At 40.4% G+C, this 23,721-nt stretch overlaps 1 protein-coding gene across 3 annotated transcripts in view; it reads right to left on the reverse strand.

Moving 5' to 3' along the window:
* Nucleotides 1–23,721, reverse strand: part of COG5 (component of oligomeric golgi complex 5) — a 405,205-nt gene that overhangs the window by 134,485 nt on the left and 246,999 nt on the right. For all 3 annotated transcript variants that reach the window (XM_056573589.1, XM_056573590.1, XM_056573588.1), the window contains exons 8-12: nucleotides 21,144–21,309; nucleotides 18,733–18,845; nucleotides 18,407–18,484; nucleotides 9,692–9,773; nucleotides 8,775–8,979 (exon numbers count right to left, since the gene is read on the reverse strand). In XM_056573589.1, the coding sequence (XP_056429564.1) occupies nucleotides 8,775–8,979; nucleotides 9,692–9,773; nucleotides 18,407–18,484; nucleotides 18,733–18,845; nucleotides 21,144–21,309 (644 nt within the window). The remainder of the gene's footprint in view (nucleotides 1–8,774; nucleotides 8,980–9,691; nucleotides 9,774–18,406; nucleotides 18,485–18,732; nucleotides 18,846–21,143; nucleotides 21,310–23,721) is intronic.

The following is a 23,721-nucleotide window of genomic DNA, read 5'->3' on the forward strand; positions in this document are numbered from 1 at the left end:
ACTTTTCGTTAAATTTGGACGTGTAAATGATTTTTTTTTTCCACTAAAATTCTAGTTTTCCCCCAAATTTTAAATTTTTACAAGGGTTAATAGGAGAAAATGCCCCCGAAAATTTGTAACCCCATCTCTTCTGAGTATGGAAACACCACATATGTGGAGGTCAAGTGCACTGCGGGCGCACTACAATGCTCAGAAGAGAAGGAGTCATATTTGGCTTTTGCAAATCAAATTTTGCTGAAATGGGTTTGGGGGGGCATGTCCCATTAAGAAAGCCCCTATGGTGCCCACAGGTGTTTCACGACTTTTCGTTAAAGTTGGAAGTGTAAATTTTTTTTTTTTTTTTTTTTTTTTAACAAAAATGCTAGTTTTCCCCCAAATTTTACATTTTTACAAAGGGTAATAGGAGAAATGTCCCCCAAAATTTGTAACCCCATCTCTTCTGAGTATGGAAACACCACGTGTGGATGTAAAGTGCTCTGTTGGCACACTACAATGCTCAGAAGAGAAGGAGTCATATTTGGCTTTAACACCCCAGAGGTGTTTCACGACTTTTCGTTAAAGTTGGATGTGTAAATGATTTTTTTTTTTCACTAAAATGCTAATATTCCCCCAAATTTTAAATTTTTACAAGGGGTAATAGGAGAAAATGCCCCCCAAAATTTGTAACCCCATCTCTTCTGAGTATGGAAACATCACATATATGGATGTCAAGTGCTCTGTTGGCGCACTACAATGCTCAGAAGAGGAGTCATATTTGGCTTTTGCAAATCTAATTTTGCTGAAATGGTTTTGGGGGGGCATGTCCCATTTAGGAAGCCCCTATGGTGCCAGGACAGCAAAAAAAAAAAAAAAAAAAACACATGGCATACTATTTTGGAAACTACACCCCTCAAGGAACGTAACAAGGGGTACAGTGAGCCTTAACACCCCACAGGTGTTTCATGACTTTTCGTTAAAGTTGGATGTGTAAATGATTATTTATTTTTTTTTTCACTAAAATGCTAGTTTTCCCCCAAATTTTACATTTTTACAAGGGGTAATAGGAGAAAATGCCCCCCAAAATTTGTAACCCCATCTCTTCTGAGTATGGAAACATCACATATGTGGATGTCAAATGCTCTGTTGGCGCACTACAATGCTCAGAAGAGAAGGAGTCATATTTGACTTTTGCAAATCTAATTTTGCTGAAATGGTTTTGGGGGGGGGGGCTGTGAATACATTTCTTTGGAGTAAGGACATACCTCATACCTGGGCGTAGATCGGCTCTGCTCACTGGTCACGGAGGAACAGGAGGGCAGTCAGGGGCCTGGAGCTTCTAGACAGCTGCCTATGGAGCCAGAACAGTGGGACCGCCCCTCAAGGGGCATTATATGGGGTACACTAATAAATAACAAGGGGTACAGTGAGACATAAAATTATAAAACAGATTATGTTCCCAGAATGATGACACAGAGCATAGCCAAAACTAAAAAATATGCCCACCCCAAACCCTATGCTCTGAATCATCATTCTGGGAATGTGATGTGTGTGGCCGTCCCTAACCTGTTGCCTCAAATGCGCACCCGCTCAGGTGGAGAGAAAGCGCCGCGCTTTTGAGGCAACATAAAAAGTCCCCGATGATAGCGACTCAGTGACCCATGACCCATTTTTGGAAAAAATACCCCCAGAGGTCTTATCAGTTTATTTTTTTATTAAATAGTTTTTTTGGGGCAATTTGGGTTAAAATTTGGAATATACTCTGGACTTGGTACATTGGGGTCAAATTATGGAAAATTTAAATGAAGAGGGAAAATTTAGTACTCCATGGAAGTGTGATACTCCCTGAAGCAGTCCTTAATGCAGAGGCCCGGATGATCGGGGCAAGTGTCCCACTGAGTGGTGGTGTCCTTCCGAATCCCCCTCCTGTTACACACTCTGCATTTTTTCTGGGATCGTCCCTTCTTTCCAGTGTGGGGGACCTCACTTGGAAAGTGTTGGCCTGGGACGATCCTGGCACCTATAACTCCAGTTTCTTGGGAAGTCCGGCCTGCTCTTTCCCGGTCAGCAAAGATCAGGACCTTTAGGACTTCCTCTTGGAACTGGAGGTATGTCCCTGTGCTGCCAGCGTTTCGGTACAGTACAAAAGAGTTGTACATGGCAACCTGTACCATGTAGACCGCAACTTTTTTGTACCATACACATGTTTTCTGCATGGCCATGTATGATTTGAGGACTTGATTAGAAAGATCAACTCCCCCCATATACTGATTGTAGTCCAGAATACAATCAGGCTTGAGGACCGTTGTTGTGGTACCTCGCACAGGGACAGGTGAGCTGCCGTTACCATGAATAGTGGTCAGCATAAGGACATCCCTCTTATACTTGACCAGCAACAGGTTTTCATAGGTAAGGGCACGGGACTCACCCTTGGGAATAGGTGTCTGGATCAAATTTAGAGGGAGGCCTCTCTGGTTTCTCCGCACGGTCCCACAAGCGGACGTGGATCTGGCGGCAAGGGATGTGAAGAGAGGGATGCTGGTATAAAAGTTGTCCACGTACACGTGGTAACCCTTATCCAGCAATGGGTACATAAGGTCCCAAACGATTTTCCCGCTAACACCCAGAGTGGGGGATCAATCTGGGGGTTCAATACGGGAATCTCATCCCTCATACACTCTAAACTTGAGAGTGTACATGGAGGTACTCTCACAAAGTTTATAGAGCTTCACGCCATACCGCGCCCTCTTCGAGGGAATATACTGGTGGAAGATGAGTCTCCCCTTAAAACTGATAAGAGACTCATCAACCGAGAGCTCCCTAAGCGGTACGTAGGCCTCCAAAAATTTGGCCCCAAAGTGATCGATGACCGGCCTCACTTTGTAAAGCCGGTCACTGTGTAGTGAGTGCTTGGTGTAACTATGTATAACGGTGTGTGATTAGTAATCACACACTTATGTGAGCAAAAAAAAAAAAGCTGCGGCCAAAAAAAAAAAGGGGGGGGGGGGAAATCACAGCTCTCCTGGGGGGGGGGGGGGGTGGCGAAATCGCCACCTCCCCATAGATACAGTAGGTGATAGGGGGTGTATTCTACACCCCCGATCACCTTGTATCTCCGGGTCATTGGGTCACACGTGACCTGTAAGACCCGGAATCGGGCAAATCGCAAGTGTGATTTCATTTGCCATTTGCGCCGATCGCCGACATGGGGGGTCTGATGACCCCCCCCCCCCTCGGCATTTGCGCGGGGTGCCTGCTGATCGATATCAGCAGTCACCCCAGTCCGACCCCTGCCCGGCTCGCGGCAGGGACCGGAATTAGCACGGGCGTACCTGTACGCCCTGGGTCCTTAAGACCCAGGTACAGAAGGCGTATGCATACGCCCTAGGTCCTGTTCGGGTTAAAAGAGTTAGTACCAAACACTCCAGGAATATCATATAGATTGTTAAAAAATTTACAAAATGTGTTAGCACCCAATAGATTGAAAACTATTAATAAGATTAGTTTACCCACTGTAATGTTAATAAAAGGTTGTGCCCCCTGTAATAAAAATCGCTGCTTATGTTGTGTATGATCAGCGTTTTTTTCGAATCTTATCAAACAAGAAAAACTTTTCCCATCACACAATTTTTAAATTGTGATACACAATTTGCAATTTATTTATTGTCCCGTAGCTGTCATTCACAACAGTAAATTTTTTGGTAAAAATGACACCTTCTCTTTATTCTGTAGGCCCATACAGTTAAAATGATACCCTACTTATATATAGGTTTGATTTTGTCGTACTTCTGGAAAAAATCACAACTACATGCGCCATTACATACGCCATTGACCGTGCGGTTTAATTAACAATATCTTTTTATAATTCGGACATTTCCGCACGTGGCGATACCACATATGTTTATTTTTATTTACACTGTTTGTTTTTTAAATAGGAAAAGGGGGGTGATTCAAACTTTTACCAGATAGCACTCCCCACCGTTTTCAATATCTAATTAACTGTGAGTCCTTCTGGACATTCAAGTTGTCTACTTTAGTGCCGCATGGTCTGGAGGAGACCATTGAGAATACCCGCTAGTTTTTCGGCATCATTTGCGGTGCATTGCGCTCCGATCCAGCTCCTATTATTGTCATGGTGCGCGCTGGATCTCAGTCTTCTTCACCGGTGCGCTATTCATTATTATATTTTCTTTATACACACCTTGAATGTCTACACCCCACACAAGTGGCTCAGGTAGTGCAGCTCTTCCAGGATGTCACATCAATGCGAGCTGCGACAAGAAGGTTTGCTGTGTCTGTCAGCATAGTGTCCAGAGCATGGAGGAGCTACCAGGAGACAGGCCAGTACATCAAGAGACATGGAGGAGGCCGTAGGAGGGCAACAACCCAGCAGCAGGACCGCTACCTCTGCCTTTGTGCATGTAGGAGCAGGAGGAGCACTGTCAGAGCCCTGCAAAATGACCTCCAGCAGGCCACAAATGTCCATATGTCCACTCAAATGGCCAGAAACAGACTCCATAAGGGCGGTATGAGGGCCCGAAGTCCACAGGTGGGGGTTGTGCTTACAGCCCAACACCATGCAAGACGTTTGGCATTTGCCAGAGAACACCAAGATTGGCAAATTCGCCACTGGCGCCCTGTACTCTTCACAGATGAAAGCAGGTTCACACTGGGAACATGAGACAGATGTGACAGAGTCTGGAGATGCCGTGGAGAACGTCCTGCTGCCTGCAACATCATCCAGCATTACCGGTTTTGCGGGGAATCTGTGGTCTGGGTGGGGGGGGGGGGTCGGATTTGTGGGCTGCACACATTCAGCCATCCTAAATAATGGTATCTGCTTGTTCATGAGGTAATCATAGAATTTGGGGTCCGGAGCCGGCATGTGTATGTATGATGTGTATGTACTGCTTGTATGATGTATGAATGATGTGTGTGTATGTACTGTATGTATGATGTATTAACTCCTTAAGGACCAAGCCCATTTTAACCTTAAGGACCAGGCCAATTTTATTTTTGCATTTTCATTTTTTCCTCCTCGTCTTCTAAAATCCATAACTCTTTTATATATCCATCTACAGACCCATATAAGGGCTTGTTTTTTGCGTGACCAATTGTACTTCGAGAAGAAAAGATAGATGTCCAGCGCAGCTCCCGTAAAACGTAGCTTTTATTGTATATTCATCAGCAGGTACATCGTAGACAGTCTATCTACCTGGTGATGAATATACAATAAAAGCTACGTTTTACGGGAGCTGCGCTGGGCATCTTTTCTTCTCTATGTACTTCATGGTGTAGTCCACACCAGTCCGGGTGCACAGAGACATGGAGGGGAGCTGGACTCTTTGTATGCTGTTTCCAATTGTACTTTGTAATGAAACCTCTTTTTTTTTTTAGGGAGGAAATTTAAATGAAAACCACAATTTTGCACATTTTGGAAGGTTTTGTTTTCACACTGTACAATTTATGGTAACAATTTACGGTAAAAATGACATGTGTTCTTTATTCTGTGGGTCAATACGATTAAAATGATACCCATGGCTAGATACTTTTATATTTTTGTACCGCTTAAAAAAAATCTAAAACTTTTTGTTCAAAATCAATAATCTAAAATCGCCCTATTTTGACCAACTATAACTTTTTCATTTTTCCTTATATAGGACGGTATGAGGGCTCATTTTTTGCACCATCATCTGTACTTTTTATCGATACCACATTTGCATACATAAAACTTTTAGATAATTTTTTATAATTTTTTAAAATAAAATGTGACAAGCTGCATTTATGGCCTTTTTTTTAATTTTTTACGCCATTCATCGTACGGGACCATTAACATTATATTGTGATAGTTTGGACATTTAGGCAAGCGGTGATACCAAATATGTTTATTAAAAAAATTAAACTTTTTGGGGTTAAAATGGGAAAAATGCACAATTTAAATTTTTATTGGGGGAGATGATTTTTCACTTTTTTTTACTTCTTATTTTTACATTTTTCAACTTTTTTTTAAACACTTTTTATGTCCCCATAGGGGACTATCTATAGCAATCATTTGATTGCTAATACTGTTCAGTGCTATGCATAGGACATCAGTATTATCGGTGATCTTCTGCTCTGGTCTGCTCGATCTCAGACCAGAGCAGAAGACCCTGGGAGACGTCTGGAGCCAGGTGAGGGGACCTCTGGCTGCCATGCTGGATGATCGGATCTCCGCGGCAGCTCTGCAGGCGATCCGATCATCCATTTAAAGTACCGCACTGCCGTAGATGCCGTGATCTGTTTTGATCACGGCATCGGAGGGGTTAATGGCGGACATCCGTGCGATCGCGGATGTCTGCCCATTACCAAAGGGTCCCCAGCTACTGCTAGCCACCAGAACCTGCCGTGTATGACGCGAGCACCGTTCAGATGCTCGCGGTCAGACACAGGACGTAATTGTATGTCCTGGTGCGCGAAGTACCCCCAAACCAGGAAGTACATTTACGTCCGTGGTCATTAAGGGATTAATGATGTTTGTGTATGTACTGTATGCATGATGCATGAATGAAGTGGGTATGTACTGTATGTATGAATGATAGAACAAGATGTATGTATGATGTGTGGTGATGTATTATGCGGGGGGGAGGGATCTGGAGGCGGCGGGTGTATGTATGTATGATATGTGTATGCATGATGTGTATGTATGTATTATGCATGTGTGTGGGGGTGGAGGGGGCACGTGTATATATGTTGTGTGTGTATGTACTGTATGTATGAATGATGTGTGTGTGTATGTACAGTATGTTGCAGAATTATATTCAGGGGGTACAGTAGGAGGCAGTATTATATTCAGGGGATACAGTGGGTGGCAGTATTATGATCAGGGGGTACCGTAGGAGGCAGTTTTATATGCAGGGGGGACATTGGGTGGCAGTATTATATTCAGGGGGCTCATTAGGAGGCAGTATTATATTCAGGGGATACAGTGGGTGGCAGTATTATATTCAGAGGGTTCAGTAGGAGGCAGTATTATATTCAGGGGATACAGTGTGTGGAAGTATTATGTTCAGGGGGTACAGTAGGTGGCAGTATCATATTCAGGGGGTACAGTAAGAGGCAGTATTATATTCAGGGGGTACAGTAGGTGGCAATATTATATTCAGGGGGTACAGTAAGAGGCAGTATTATATTCAGGGGGTACAGTAGGAGGCAGTATTATATTCAGAGGGTACAGTAGGTGGCAGTATTATATTCAGGGGGCACAGTGGGTGGCAGTATTTTATTCAGTGGGTGCAGTAGGTGGTAGTATTATATTCAGGGGGTACAGTGGGTGGCAGTATTATATGCAGGAGGTACAGTGGATGGTAGTTTTATATTCAGGGGATACAGTGTGTGGAAGTATTATATTCAAGGGGCACAGTAGGTGGCAATATTATATTCAGGGGGTACAGTAGGAGGCATTATTATATTCAGGGGGTACAGCAGGAGGCAGTATTATATTCAGGGGGTACAGTAGGTGGCAGTATTATATTCAGGGGGTACAGTGGGTGGCAATATTATATGCAGGAGATACAGTGGATGGTAGTTTTGTATTCAGGGGATACAGTGTGTGGCAGTATTATATTCAGGGGGTTCAGTGTTTAGCAGAATAATAATGATTATTGTATTCGTACAGAGGATGAGGATCTACTGACAAAGTGAGGAGTTAATGATGTCCGGGTGTCAGACTCTGCAGAAAAGATGGAGCTGAAAGACGTCCTGAAGTCTGGACCAGATAAAGAAGAAAAGAAAAGACAACAGAGAAGACGTCACTCAGGTCATTTGTATCATTGTGTTTTCTCCTTACTGTCCCATCAGAGCTAGTGTCACTTGTAAGTTCTGCAGTGATGATGGGTGATGCTGTACCCTAATCTATGGCTCTCCATCTTTTGCAAAACTACAACTCCTATAATGCCTGAGGCTCTCCAGACATGATGGGTGTTATAGCTTTATAACAGCTGGAGAGCAACTGGAACCAAGGTGATTGGGTGATTGGTGGGGGTCCCAGTAGTTGGACCCCCACTAGAAAAATGGCCTGCTTATTCTTAAATGTCTGTTTTGTCTGTCTGGCCCTGCCAGTTAGTCCCTTATATAATTGTGTATAATCCTGACTGTGTACCATCAATGCTGTAGTCACTGATATCTTTGTGCGGCCGAGTAAGGGGTCGTCCGGGATTGAGGAAGCGGGTCGTCAGGTAGTAGGGGGGCCCAGGGCAATTTTTCGCACCAGGGCCCACATGTATCTAGCTACGCCCCTAGCTGCACCGTCCCCAACGAGCTGCAGCCCGTCCCTACAAGCGAAGGCTGTATCCGATGGAGAAGTCGACCCAGTTCTCCATGAACCCAAACCCCTCATTCCTACACTAGTTTCTAAGCCATTTGTTGAACTACCTAATCTCCCACTGCCTCTCTGGTGTGGCATGTGGTACAAGTAATATTTCAGAGGATATTACCTTGGAGGCCCTCACCTTAAGCTTGCTGCCTAAGTCCCTGAAATCATTTTAGCCAACCTGTTTCTGAAACCAGTGGAATAAGACAATAAATACATATAGCTATTCACATTTAAACTTACATTACCAGGAATCAAGAAAAGCAGTTTATTACCAATTGAAACATATTTAAACCTAACTAAGTGAAGGATGTGAAACAAGCCATTACATAGAAGGGAAGTCGTCTGACTTGCATTGACAAACAAATTACCTTCTTTGAGCAGACTTTTATGTGAACTCTCTCACCTAATAGCAATGAAAATGGATTCTACTCAGAATATGCATACTCACTCGTGATCTAGTTTCTTCATCATGAAAACATCTTGTGTGCCATCTTCAATTTGCTGTATCTCAGGGACAAAATCAGAGTTCCCACTACTTGTAAAGGAACCTTGTAAGTTCTGACTGTATTGCTGGAGACGTTTCCACAAGTCATTGTATAATCTTAATAGTTTAGGATATTCGCCTTCAAAAGCCTGTTTCAGGAAGGTTGAAGCTAGAAGACAGAACAAAAATGTGGGCAATGTCAAAATGGATAAGGGAAAGTGGTCTCCAAGGAAGGTGTATGATACGAAGTTTTAGTTTGAGGACAAAAGATTGTCTTGTTCTATTCTATCACATATTGATGTCCACAAAGGATATAAAATAATAATGAAAAAAATAATAATAATGCAAAGTTGCTTGTGCATTTTCACAGTGTTAAATTTAACAAAAAGGTAGGTCAGCAACCATCAAGCAGACCCAGAAGGAATCTTTGTGAAGTCTACCAAGGAACATACACATTTTAGTTACTACAGCATGGCCTGATATTTAAGTGAAAAATACATTATTTTTCACTTAGTGTTGTAATCCTTCTGAAGCATCCAATATATATGAAATTTATGTATTTGAAATTAATTTTTATTTCTTTTAGGGGCAGGGGTGCAGTATTTTTTTGGCAAACTGTCCACAATATGTCCACAGCCATGTCCCTGAATCCATAGCATAGGCCAAACCTACTCTACCTAGAAACCAAAACATGTGCAGAAAAGGGTATACCGAACTTAAAAAATATTGGTTGTAAACTTGATTAAGAACATCAAATTCCAATCTTTAGAACATTTGCAGCCATATGTAAGATGAAGAGTGGTTGTAACAAAAGAACAAAGAATGCAAAATCTAAAACTGGGTGCTACAACTGGATGAACAAGGTTGAAAACTATACTTACAGGTTGTTGCTTTTTCAAAATGAGATGAAAGTATCTGTGTGACAGAATTCCAGAATGTGTATAAAATATCTGACTGACCATCCTAAAAATATAAACAGACAACGGAGACATTAAAATGACAGATAATAATCTTCAAAGCTTTCATTTTATTCCTGTTTAAAGAGAATTTCCCTTTAAGGTCTATGTGCAATTTTTCAATGAATTTTCATTCTCTATTGCAGACCATATAAGGCTTGTTTGTTATCTGTAATCAAAGAGACTCATAGGTCTGCATAGAGAATGTATACACAAGAAAATTACAAGATATTTTACTCAATGTTGTCTGAAAAATGTCTTTATTTTTTATGTTATTAGGAGTGGTAAAAAGTAATGTAATAAGAGTACATACCCTTTAAAATAAATACAAATTTGATTTAAAGTGGCAGTGTGAAACAGCCACCAGGGTTTGAAAAACATAACACAAATATACAATAAAAAAGCAAATACAATAAACATACACTAACTGGTATAGAAGGAGAGAGGGCCCTGTCCATAAGGGCTTACAATCTTCACAGGAAAGGGGAAAAGTTATTTTAGGCTTTTATGAAGGAATAGAGACTTTTTGAAAGTTTCAATTTTGGGGGTAGTCAGTATAGGGGATACACAAAATCTTGGGAGACTACAATGTGAGGAGCAAATAAGAAGAGCATATATGTTATTGCAAGTATTCAGCAATGAGTTTGCTAAGCAATAGGTAACAAGTGAAGGGACAGGAAAAGAGGAGAGGCAGTAGAGGAACAATGGTGGATTTACTGTGCAGCAGAGCAGATAATTGACTGGACCAATTATATGAGAATCAGAAGGGAGATCACAAGGAAGGATGCTGCACTAGTATAAACACAGTTTTAGAACATTATATTCAGATTAATGCTTTTGTTAGCAATCATCATCTTGGGTGAAGCTGTATGTTGTATGATATTAAAGGGGTTTTCCACCATAAGGTGATTTTAGTACGTACCTGCCAGACAGTAATAAACATGCTTATGAAGGATCTTTGCTTGTCTTGGGGCTAAGTGGCTATGTTGTGAGATTACCATAACGCTGTGGCTAGCTTTTTGTGAACTGGGTATTTCCTCTTGGATTTTCAAACTACACATCCCATAGTTCATTGTTGGTAAGTTTGAGGTCACTATCCTCCCTCCCACATATCAGCCACCCGACCCATAGAAACACAAATGAGTTACATTCAATTCAAAAGAAGAGTGTTTTCTAACCAGGGTGCCTACAGCTGCTGCAAAAATATCTCTCTCCCATCCAGCGTTCACTCCACCCATTGAAGCAGGACAGGCTCCCTTTTATCACCTGACTAGTGATGTCACGTCTCGACCCACTGAAACCTGAGAAAACTCTAGACCTGAGTTATTTTGTATGCTGTTGAAAATTTATATTGGGGCGAAAATCACAGAAGAATTGCAAGATCACAGTCATTGCTATAATTGATTTATAATAAACAAGGAAAAACAACACACTATAAAAGTAGTAATAGTAGTCTTAGTCCATGTCACATTATTATGTGTCAAGAAAGCTTGGTCCTTTTGGGATATGGGGACAGTCCATAAGCAACTGTATTTTGTATGTATGTCAGAAGATTTTGCAAAAGTATGAACCAAATGAAAAGTGGAATTTAAGATATAAATAAAAACATAATAATGCAACTGACTCTTTTTCTTTAGATGATTTAGAAAAGTCTTCTAAAATCATAGCCACACTTTTTCAAAAACAACCGCAAGTCACTTTGGCGAATGCAATAATTGTGCATTTATACGAATTTCAGAAATAACAAATAAAGCAACATGTCTAATTTAATTTCTTAATTCACACATTTCAGCCAGTTGTAAAGTAAATTTATTAAAATATTTCTCACCCAACAGCACAGAAAACACTAATGTATTTCTACAACTTCAAGAATTAAGGCCCGTGAGTAATAGGTTAGCCTTAGGAGGAGGAGAAGTAAAAATAGTATATTGTTGCTAATACATTAAAAAACACTGTGTCACAGGCTAATTATAAAAGTGGAAGTGACTAACCACTGCTGCAGAGGCCAAGAAGATCTCTGAGAAATGTAAACAGGCCTCATGTATCCTCTCGCCCCTTTTCATATTGGTTTTATGATAAATCAAACCTATTGGTGTTTTGAAAGCGTATATTTTGTAGCCATGGAGACTACTCTCTATAACATTATATAAATACATTAATATAAATACATTAAAAAAAAAACTATATATATATATATATATATATATATATATCCTATTCAAGACAACTACCCACAATTGCATTAAAATAAAGGTAAAATATACAAAGCTGAAAAATGGTTTACATGTTTAGGCATAAAACTACAATTTTAATGGGTATAAATTGCAGAAAGGAAATCTGAGATTTACCCTACAAGGGAAGCACTATGATTTAATCCTTAGCTTTGAAAAGATAAGACTGCATCTGATTATGTTTTGATCTTTATCCTCCATGCTTACCATGTGTAAAGCTCATTAATAGTGAATGGACTAAAAGTTGTAGTAATTGGTTTGGTTGTTATACACTGGTTGTCATACTTATTAACCCCTTAACAACCAGGCCAAGCATTTTAAGAGCTATAACCGTTTTCTTATTTTTCCGTCTACATAGCATTATTTTTCGGCACATACTAACTTTCAGTGGGAAAAAAGGGAGAATTTTTTTTTTTGCAATTATCTTGTGCTATTTACCAAATGGTTTACATAACAAGGTAACGTTATCATATGGGTCTTTATGATTGCAGCAATAATATATCTGTAATTTACACTCTTTTGTAAATATAAAAAGCTTCATGTGCTTATTTATTTATCTTTTTTTTTTTTCGCCCCACTAGAGAGGGGACATGATGTTACAGGTAGCAGACAGGCATTCATTGGTGTTTTGTAGTAGGGCAGGGGTGGAAGAGATGTATAACTGGGTGTCATCATCTACACTATACTGAAAGCCAATGCTACTGAAAGCAAAAGATCTAGGACTGATTCCTAAGAAGCTAAAACATCAAGGGAAAGATAAGAACAGTCAATAAGTTATACATTAAATGAGTGGCCAGTGAGGTAAAAAGAAAACCAAGGCAGAGCACTGTCCTTTAAGCCAGTAAAAAGGAGCACACTGACAAGAAGTTGGTGATTTATAGCGTTCAAATGCTGCAGAAACATACAGAAGAAAAAAGCAGAATAGTTGCTGTCTTCAAGTTAGCTATCAAGAAAACATTTGTAGAAACCAGACCTTAAAGGATTGAAAAGAGTTGTGGCAGAGAGATGGGGCATAAGGTGAGGGCAGACCTGTCTCTAATAAGAAATGGAAAGGAGCCAAGAGAATTCATCTTCTGTTATTTGGTCAAATGTAAAAAGGAAAATTGATGCAATTTAGCGACTGGGAGAAAATTCTTGCTGGATGTTGTCAGTTTTAACTTCTAAATAGTCTTCAACTCTAAGGTTTCTGATACTTTATGCCCCCAAGGTTTCTGACACTTTAGGACTGTGTAGTAGAGCCCTACATTGGGGTCAGAATTCTGTGGGATGCAATCCAAAACATGCAGGAGTGGGCAGTAATGAGGCTATTGCGGGGAGTCAGGCGCTATGCCTGCGGGTCCTACAAATCCCGCACACCGCAGACCCAGGTTGCAAACTGGGTGTCACAGACTGATTTAAAGTGGCAGCAGCGCCAGCAGCCTGATAAGGATCTGCTGCATGGGCAGCAGCCACTTTAAATCAGTGACATCACTTGTCAGGGCAGTGCAGAGGACATCAGACCCGCCAAGCCCCTGCACCTGTGGAGGACATCTGACAGGTGAGAAACAGAAGGAGATCAGAGGGAGAAGAGAAGGGGAGGGGAAGGGGGATGAATAATGTGGCATAGGGAGTGATAAAAGGTAGGGGAGGGACTAAAATGGTACAGGGGATAAAGGAGGGAATAAAATCGCGAAGGGAGGACTGGGGGGGCATGTTAGCGGGAGGGATTGGACACAAATTTTAGCAGGAGTGAGCAGGATTGGACACACATGATGCAGAAGCATGTGGCAGTGGAACAAACCCCTTACGGGAGCGGGAGGTAGTGGTCAGAAAGCCAGCGATAGTGGGATTATTAAAAAAAAAAAAAAAAAATACAGTCCTGCGCAAGTCACTGTGTTGAGTGTGTGGAAAATATCAATTTATGTTATTAAATGATATGGAGATCAAAGAGGTGAAACAGGCATATTTGGCAAGGTGAAGGTTCTGTAAGTTTTTAGCATGAATTTGTAATGGAAGAAGCCTAGTAACAAATTAGATTTTCCCAACCGATATTTGACCCACCTAGAGCATCACTGTAGAAAATGAGATTGAGATGTGTGCCAAAGTTGTTGACATTCGTATCAAATAGTTGTACAAGTAGTGCTTCTTCCTCCAGGGTGTCTTTGAGAGTTTCACTGTTATGTTTGTGGGACCGGCACATGGGTGTTGAGATGGAAAAAAGCAGCCTTCACCCGAAGGGCATAATATTTTTTTTAATACGCAAAACAAAATTATAGACTGCAATCTGATAGCGTTTAAGTGTGCTTTTTTTTTATCAACAAACTCATTAAGTCTTGGTTGTCATGTCTGCACCTGCAGCTCTGAAGATTGGCAATAAGCATAGTTCCCTCAACATACAACCAGGTGATGTTCAGTCTTAAGGTTCGTTCACGCCACAGAATTTTCACCCAAGTAAATTCAGAGCGGATTTCGCTTACAGCAGCCTCCTTCTAATTGGCACTTAACCCCTTGGGAACCCCGCCTATTTTCACCTTAATAGAGTACTCGGTAGAAAAATATTTAAGGATGTCCCGATACCGATACTAGTATCGGTATCAGGGCCGTTACTAGCCATTTCCATGGTATCGGGGACTCGTTCAATGTCCTCGATACCAAATATGATACCTGCTGCAGCTCCGCTGCCCCGTTCTCCCGTCCGCATCATGGATTTCCATGGAGAAGCATGTGACACACCCCTCCTCCACTGCGCCCAGCGTAATGCTACGGCGTAAGCAGAGTGACGTGTATGTCACATGCTCCTCCATAGAACGACATGATGCAGATAGGAGGACTGGGGAACGGGGCAACGGAGCAGCAGCACCCGTCAGAGGACAGCCGCAGGTGAGCTGTCTACAAGGGGGGGCTGCTTTCTACAGGGGAGCTGCTACTAATGTCTACAGGGGGAGCTGCGTTCTACAGGGGGGCTGCTACTAATGTCTACAGGGGGCTGCTGCTAATGTCTGCAAGGGGATACTACCTAATATTTAAGGCACTCTTACAGCAGAGTCACCTGCACTAACTTGAACTTATAGGTAGATAGTGAAGGTGACCCAGTTTCTATCCCTGCTCACCATGTGGTCATCGGTCTTGCTGCCAATGCAAATTCTTTGTTCTGCCCAATGGAGAAGAGAGAAATCTTGGCTCATTCTACAGCAGCCGCCTCCATTGCATACAACATAGAACCCACATATCAGCATGGTAAGCAGTGCCAGAAACCAGGTCACCCTGGTGTCAGATTCCCTTTAAAATAAAAGTACTCGTAATTGGTATCAGCGAATATTAGAATTAAAATATCGGTACTCGTACTCTGTCTTAAAAAAATAATATCGGGACATCCCTAAAAATATTGATAGCCCATTGTAAAGCTAGCCCAAAGTTATATAGTATCCTAAATTACCTCCGTTGCACTAACTGCACGCCTATATTACTTTTCGGAAAACCGGAAGTGCAGCCAGTATCTCACAATTATGAATTTTGTACCCCTGTATTCAGCCTGCCACAGCCATCTTGGTAACGAAACGTCATCACTGTAAAGATCCTCCCTGCTCTCGCACGGCCCCCCTAGCCGCGAGTCGGTCACTCTCATATTTTACATATTCATAGATTCCTCGTTTGCGCAGTCCAGCCAATAACTGCTGAGCAAACGAGGAATCTATGAATATGTAAAATATGAGAGTGACCGACTCTGAATGCCTCCCGCCTATCACATGAAGCTGAGTCCGCCTGCGCAATCAGCATTTCCCCGGGACCGAACATGTGACCACTCCTGGCCAATGATATCCCGGCTGGTTACACTGCCATAACTAACAGGGATATTCTTCAAACAAATTACACATGATTTCAACGTGTAACGTTTTAACGGGGCGGGTTTAATATAATTACTAGGGAGGGATAAGGATGAGGTAGGGGAGGGGGTGAGGAGAACTGAGGCATGGAGGGACAGAAACTGGATTGAGGCAGCATGGGGGATGACGATTTTTACGTCATCCTCCACACCACCATAACCCAGAAGTACCGGGAACTTTGCGGCGCTGCAGCTGGAAAAAGGCTGGACTGATTGAAGAAAGAAGGACATGTACATAAAGGTACAGTCACGGGAGAACATTTTCGGCAACATTTTTTGCACCACAGTACTTCTTTAAGGACTCAGCAAATTTTTGTTTTTTTGCATTTTTGTTTTTTCCTCCTTCTGTTCTAAAAATCATAACATTTTCAATTTAGCACCTATAGACCCATATAAGGGCTGGTTTTTTGTGTCACCAATTGTACTTTGTAATGACATCGCTTATTTTATAATATAACCTGCGGCAAAACAAAAAAAAAAATATTTGTAGGGTAAAAAAAAAAAAAGAAATACCATTTTGCTATTTTGGGGACTCCCGTTTCTATGCAGTGCGCTTTTTGGTAAAAATGACACCTTATCTTTATTCTGTAGGTCCATACAGTTCATACAGTTACAAGGATACCCAATTTATATAGGTTTTATTTTAATACTTAAAAAAAATAAAAACTACATGCACCAAAGTTAGTATGTTTAATATTGGCATCTACTGACCCCTATAACTTTTTAATTTTTCTGTGTACGGGGCAGTATGAGGGCTCATTTTTTGCGCCGTTATCTTTAGTTTTTAGCTGTATTATGTTTGTTTTGATGGGACTTTTTGATCGCTTTTTATTAATATTTTTATGGTATATGAAGTCACTAAAAATGCACAATTTTGGACTTTGGTATTTTTTTACGTGTACGCTATCGACCGTGTGGTTTAGCTAACCTAATATTTTAATAGTTTGTACATTTACGCACGTGGCAGTACCACATATGATTATTTTTATTCTTTATTACATTATTTTTATTTTAAAAATTGAAAAAGGGGGGTGATTTAAACTTTTAATAGGGAAGGAGAGGCAGGTGAGGACCCTCCCGTTGTCCGGTAAGCTGATCGGGACATCGCGATTTTGTCGCGATAGTTCTGATCAGCTCCGCTGAGCTGCCAGGATTCTTATACTTTAGTTTTAGATGCCGCAATCAAATTTGATCGCAGTGTCTAAAGGGTTGACGCCGGGCATCTTTCTGATCGGCCGTGCCCGGCATTAGCAGTGGGTCCTGGCTGCCCGTAGCAACTGGGACCCACCGGGTTTAACACGTTCCCCGCTGGTGAGAATGGTTTAAACCCTTTAAATTGGACCAGTGTGTACAGGTACGCACTGAGTCCTTAAGGATCGGGGATGCAGGGAGTATGCATATGCCCTGCGTTCCCCAAGAGGTTAATGTCAGTGGCATCCTGCCAAGGACAGTAAGCGCCATCCTGTTCACCACAGCATAGTGCCAGTATATATCTGGCCGATTCTGCTGGAAGACTAAATTTGTTCCATAGTGGAATTGGATTTCTCAGGATGATGAAGTTCTGCTATGAAACCTCTTTAGGGTAAACTGAGCAGCAGAATCTCTTTAAAATCATAGGGATTTTGCAAGCAGAATCCACAGGATAATTCCTTAGTGTGAATGGGCCCTTACTATACTCCGATGCACACGTGTTTATCCTATGTTGCGCTCTGCAAATTTTTTCCTGTTATTACTGCATCAATCACTGTAATGTTTGGCAGCCAGGCTAGGAATGTAGAAGTAAGAGATTGGGGCCAATGAAGACTGTGCAGGGTTTATAACTGTGTTAATGATATGTAGATTTCTGCATTAGTGATATGTGAGAATGCCTGAGAAGGCTGAGAATTTTTGATATTAAAGGAGATAAGTTTACGATCACAGAAGAAGCTGTTTTTGTCAGAGCCAACAGGATGCTGAGAATCAAAAACAATGAAACCATAAATAGTAGTGTATTTTGAATAGTAGTGTTTTTTGTGTCACCAACTGTACTTTGTAAAAAAAAACAAAATACAGTAAATGTGTAAACAAACATATATAGAGAAGAGCTATGATAATAATTTAGTTATGTACACTTAATTAAAGGAATAGAAAATACAGAGCTAACTTCTTCCAAAAACAGAACCACACCATCCCTTAGGTTGTATGTGTTATTACAATTTGGCTCCATTCACTTCAATGGAACTAAGCAGTATTACAGCGTACAACCTAATGACAGGTGGGGTGCTGATGTTTTTTCATTTTGTTTTTTTAAATAGATTATCAGTTTTTCTAATTCTTGATAACACCTTAAAGAATTGTTAAGCCACCATTACTATCATGACCTGCCCATGTAAAAATGGAAAATATAGATCTGAAATAAAGAGATTGAACATTTCTTTATTTTGTTTGGAATACTGGTCCACAGTGATGCCAATAATATAAATTTTCCGCCTTGGCAAAGCCACCTCCATCGTAGCATCCAAATTTTACATAGAAGAGCTTTTCCAATGAAAGGAAGTTAATACTCACCTTTGAAATTTCATCAACAAAACAAACATGGGACACAGGGTCTCTTTTTTTTGTCAAAACTTTCTGGAGATGCTGCACCTGCAATACATATTTTGTATTAGGACATGTTCTCTCTCAGTACAGACAGTGTGACCCAGATTTATCAATCTGCCTACACCCAAAACTGCCTGGTTTTGCCAATGACAACCAATCACAGTCCAGCTTAATTTTTCCCAGAGATTGACAAGATATGGAAGCTGAACTGTGATTGGCTACTACAGGCAAAAGCAGACCATTTTGGTTTTCAGTCAGACTGACTGTGTCAGTAAGCGTATTCATTGTGATACCTGAACACAGGCTGCATAAATTTGATCCATTAGTTTCTCCATATTGGTCCAAAGAGCTGCTCGAAAAGCTGCAGTGTTCCCCGGCTGAGGCATAGCTGCACGGCCTGGTGCTCCTAACCAGTTAAAAAATAAAATCTATTAATAAGCTTACTTTTTTATTTATATACATTTACAACTGCACATAAAGGGACACATACAAAATAGTACCCCAATAATCCTAATTATCTACAGCGTGGCATGTAACATGCCTCTATGGGATATTCACACTGTCCTTATGCTGTGCTTTATTGAGCCCACATATTATGGACCTGTAAAGAGTCCATATGGTGATGTAATGTCTTCATATGACATTAGTCTTTTCCCATGCCATGCAAAGGAATATTCCACAATTGGTTCATAAATCTTAAATTAAACCAGAAGCACACATAGGTATAGTGTGGAGCCATAGATTTATATGTATTCCTATATTATGGATCCATACAGCAAAGATATTTATTATGGCCATGTGAATAATCTCTAAAGTGCAGCACAGCGTATAATCACTGTTAGAACTAAACAGAACCAGCTTAGCACAATTGGCACTATTTTTAGGATACTGTAAATTAGGGATGTGCTGAAACCATTTTTTTTTTCAGAACGAGTACGAGCACTGATACTTTTTTGTTAAGTACTTGCCGATACCAATTACCAATACTTTTTTCAATGTCAATATCTTTTTTTTATCTTTGATCCCAAAGTCTAAAGGGTTAATGCTGGACATCACCGTGATCGGTCATGTTTGGAATTAGCCACAGGTTCTGGCTATGATGCTGCACAGTTCGGTAGCAAGGACAGGGCACTTCCGTGATACTTGCTGGCCGGGGTCCAGCTGGAAGGTATTGGATTACGTATCGGGGGCATTGGCACGAGTACAAGTACTCGTGCAAATGTCCAGTGTTGGTATCAGGACATCCTTACTGTAAATAAAGCTGTATAGTGCAGAAAATGAGTTTCGAAAGTGTCCTGCCAATATGCTAATAAGCCTCAAGCAGTCATCAGGGTGTGCGGCATTCTGAAGTCTTGTGCAGCGACTTAAGGACTTGAGCAGAAGGAGCAAACAGTGATATTGGCCATGCCTGAGCTGTCAGCCAAGCCTGAATACACAAGAAACTTTTAAAACTGATTTTCTGGACTATAGTGGACAGGCGTGAAGGAGGACATCTGAACATGGTGAGAAACCTTATTACACACTATATCATGTATTGCCACCAGATATATAGGGTAGAATCTGGTGACAGGTTACCTTTAAGAAGTCTAAAAGATGTGACAGATGCATAGTGGTTTTCTCAACAAAATTAGCCAACAAATCAGTGCTAAAATTATTATTTTTTAAATATGTATCTAAAACATTACAAAAAAGACATTTTAGTACACAGACAATTCAATACCATAGCATTGAGGTAGATGGATATGTAAACAAGAAATTTCTGTATAGTATAGGCAGATAAAAAAAAAGATAAACAGGCTTACCCTGAAGATTTAATAAGGATGGTGTTGACAGCTTCTTCTATTACACATATACCACAAACATTACCTGTCTTAGCTTCAATAATTAGGACTGTATGATATGATAATATATTGTCTAAAGCAGTGGTACTCTACTGGCAGACCACAGATCCAGACCTTGGCCGCCAATTGTTTGGACCTCCAAGTTCAGGACCTCCAAATTCAGGAGACATCCTTTCTCCCTGCATTCATTTGTATTGGTGCATTAAGGAAACCAATACAAGTGTATATCCGAGAGCTGGCTGGAGCAAGAGAACACATTGCTCCCAGCATGCTGCTTCCTCTATGATGCAGATGGCACGACTAGTGCTGCTTGCATCATTCTGCCATGGCCAGGCCTAACTAGAAGATGCAAGAACAGAAGATTAGCACCGGACCTCGGGCAGGTGAGCATTTTAATATTTTGGTTTCCTAACATTTTGCTTTTATGGGCTATTGGGTGCAAAATTATGGGGGGGGGGGGGGGGGGAAACTAGATATTTTATTTTTATTTTTGCACAAGTCAACAACATAACAAAATATCAAATACGTGAAAGGAACTGAAGACTTTCCAAATGCATTGTTTAGAGGGCTACTTATAGTGAAAACTAAAAACACATACCAAAAACTCATAGTCTGGCAATATCATAACATTTACAAAGCATTAATGAGTTTTAGAAAGCAGAATTATAAGTGAAAATCTCAACCTCTAGCAAATGCACCTGTTTTAAGTTTCATGCTAAGCATACACAATAGAAAAAAAATCAAAACACAGTGTATAAAAATAGAAAGGCATACATTAGCAAGATAAACACTCATGCTTCACAGTTTGCAACAATACTCTTCTGAAACATTTGCCCTTAAAGTGGTAAAGAGTGCTTTCCTACCTCTCTGAACAGCTTGTGATGTTTGCGTTAGAACCTTTATATCAAGAGCGTTGTTGATATTCTCATCAAGTGCTGTGCAATAACCATCCACAACACCGCTAATGGTATCTTTTAGAGCTCCCAGGTTGTAGAACACTTGTAATGCTGTCCCAACTTGTGTTGGATTCTAAGGAAGAAAAAATGAGAAGGTTAGAACAGAAGATCACTGAAGTGTTTCTATTTAGAGCAGTTGCCAACTGTAGTAAATTTTCAGCCCTCTTGCCAATTTAGAAGATTTACTTCTGTAACCATTTAATCTAAACATGCCCCTAATTTTAGTACAGGAAAACTGCTCAGTACTGGTTCTGTAACAGTTAGCTGAGTATAAAAAAAGGAGGACAAGAATTTTAGTCAGGGCCAGGCATTTTGTACATGAACGCAATTTTCTGGTGTAACTGGATGAACCATGCTGTATTTTGTTATTGACAGTGCTGATCCCATATAAGGGTGGGTTCACACCACGTTTTTGCAATAAAGTTCCCGTATGAGGTTTTTGATGAAAAACGGATTCCTCAAAACCGGACTAAACTGTATCAAAACGTGTGTACAAATTTTAACCCATATACGGTTGAAAACCATATGCCGTTTGAAAAAATGATGTCCGGTTGTATCCGTTTTTAAGAAAAAAACTTATATGTTTTTAACTTTTTACTCCATTATGAATAAAGTTTCACTTGTTTCATTGAAATTCCAAGAAAAAAAACTTTCGGTGTCAAAAGCCGTATGGTGAAAACTGCATGGAACCGTACGCACATACGGTTCTGTACGGTTCCCAATGACTCCCATGTTTAAAAAAAAAAAAAAAAAACAACATACGGTTTCCATATGGTTTGTCACCCGACCAAAAACAGTGGTAAACTACGGTTTTGGGTACAGGAAAAAAATGGACAAAACCGTACAAGATGCGAAACAGACACAAACGGATGCATTATAAAATGATATAACTCACTTTACATCATAGAACCATTCTTGTTTGGAGTCAAAAACTATAAAAACTAGTTGCTATTTAGGATTCTCAAACATGGGAACACACTTAGGGGGAGATTTATCAAAACGTGTGGAGAGGCAAAGTTGCCCATAGCAACCAATCAGATCGCATCTTTCATTCTTAACAAGGCCTGTGAAAAATGAAAGAAGCAATCTGATTGGTTGCTAGGGGCAACTGGTCAACTTTGCCTCTCCACAGGTTTTGATAAATCTCCCCCTTACTGTACAACTTCTCTGAGGCATGATTCCGTCCTGGACCCTTATTATCACATTCCATTCCAAAATTATAAGCATAAAGCAATACTATGTTTTTTAAAGGGTGCCAAGGCCTTATGATACAACTGATATTTTAAAATTGTGGCAACCCAGTGCCACTTATCATCCTTTTAGTCTTGCACTACTCTCTGTTAAGTTAAGCACTGTCATACCAAATACTTTGACGCAATCATACCAAATTGTGAAATGCTGTTAAATTAATTTAGAGTGTTTCAGAGATAAAAAAAAAAAAAAAATGCTTTTCTTCAATGTGCACTCTTTTGTGCTGCTACTAATTTGTATTGCTGATAGTGGATACTGGTATCACATTGTGCGTTGTAGGATGCAATATGTGCAACTGGCGGTATATCGAGGAATGTGTCACCAAACCCTATGGGGGAGATTCATCAAAACCTGTCCAGAGGAAAACGTTGCTGAGTTGCTAATAACAACCAATCAGATCGCTTCTTTCCTATCTTGACAGGCCTTTTCAAAAATAAAACAAGTGATGTGATTGGTTGCTATGGGCAACTCAGCAACTTTTCCTCTGGACAGGTTTTTATAAATCTCCTCATATATGTCTAAAAAGGGTGTCACCATCATAAAAAGCTCTGTGTTACACCTTATGCACCTATGTTTACAACACTCATGTATATGGATCCATGCATTTTGAATATTTTATATTTCATTGTAAACACTGTTGATGTCACAACCTCTTATGATGTCATTATATGCATGTTTATCGTCGAGCCTACTTTGCCTGCTCCCACAACCACTTTGGAGTGTTGTTCTCTACTCAAAAATGTATAACCTTGTTTAGGTTATTTGGCAAACAAATCATTCTAGTGGACTGTAAGACCTGAATACTGTGCCACATTCAAGACTCTTTGGATTGTGTTTAGTATGTAATGTTAAAAAGTTTGTACATCTGGTATCCCTGTAATCTCTTAAGCACTAAACTAAGATGATCATTTTTCTGGGTCACCCACATTCAGATTTATTCAACAGGCTTCAAACTATATGTAATTATTTATCCACAGGAATTCACATCTCATTCCACAACGGTGTATGAAACAGGGCAAGACAGCTTTTCACACAAAACATTAGCCAGGAGGTAAAAGTATTGTACAACATATCATACTTACATATATAAAAAAAAAAATGCATTAATAAGACTGATGTTAGCACGACAGCCCTCATCAACCATAAGTTGGTCAATACAGGCTCATTACCAGAAATTTTAACAGATCTTTTAATTATGTCTATTAAAAAATATGAAAGGGGTATTCCAGGGAAA

Source organism: Hyla sarda, chromosome 4, assembly GCF_029499605.1.
Source record: "Hyla sarda isolate aHylSar1 chromosome 4, aHylSar1.hap1, whole genome shotgun sequence".
NCBI lineage: Eukaryota > Metazoa > Chordata > Amphibia > Anura > Hylidae > Hyla > Hyla sarda.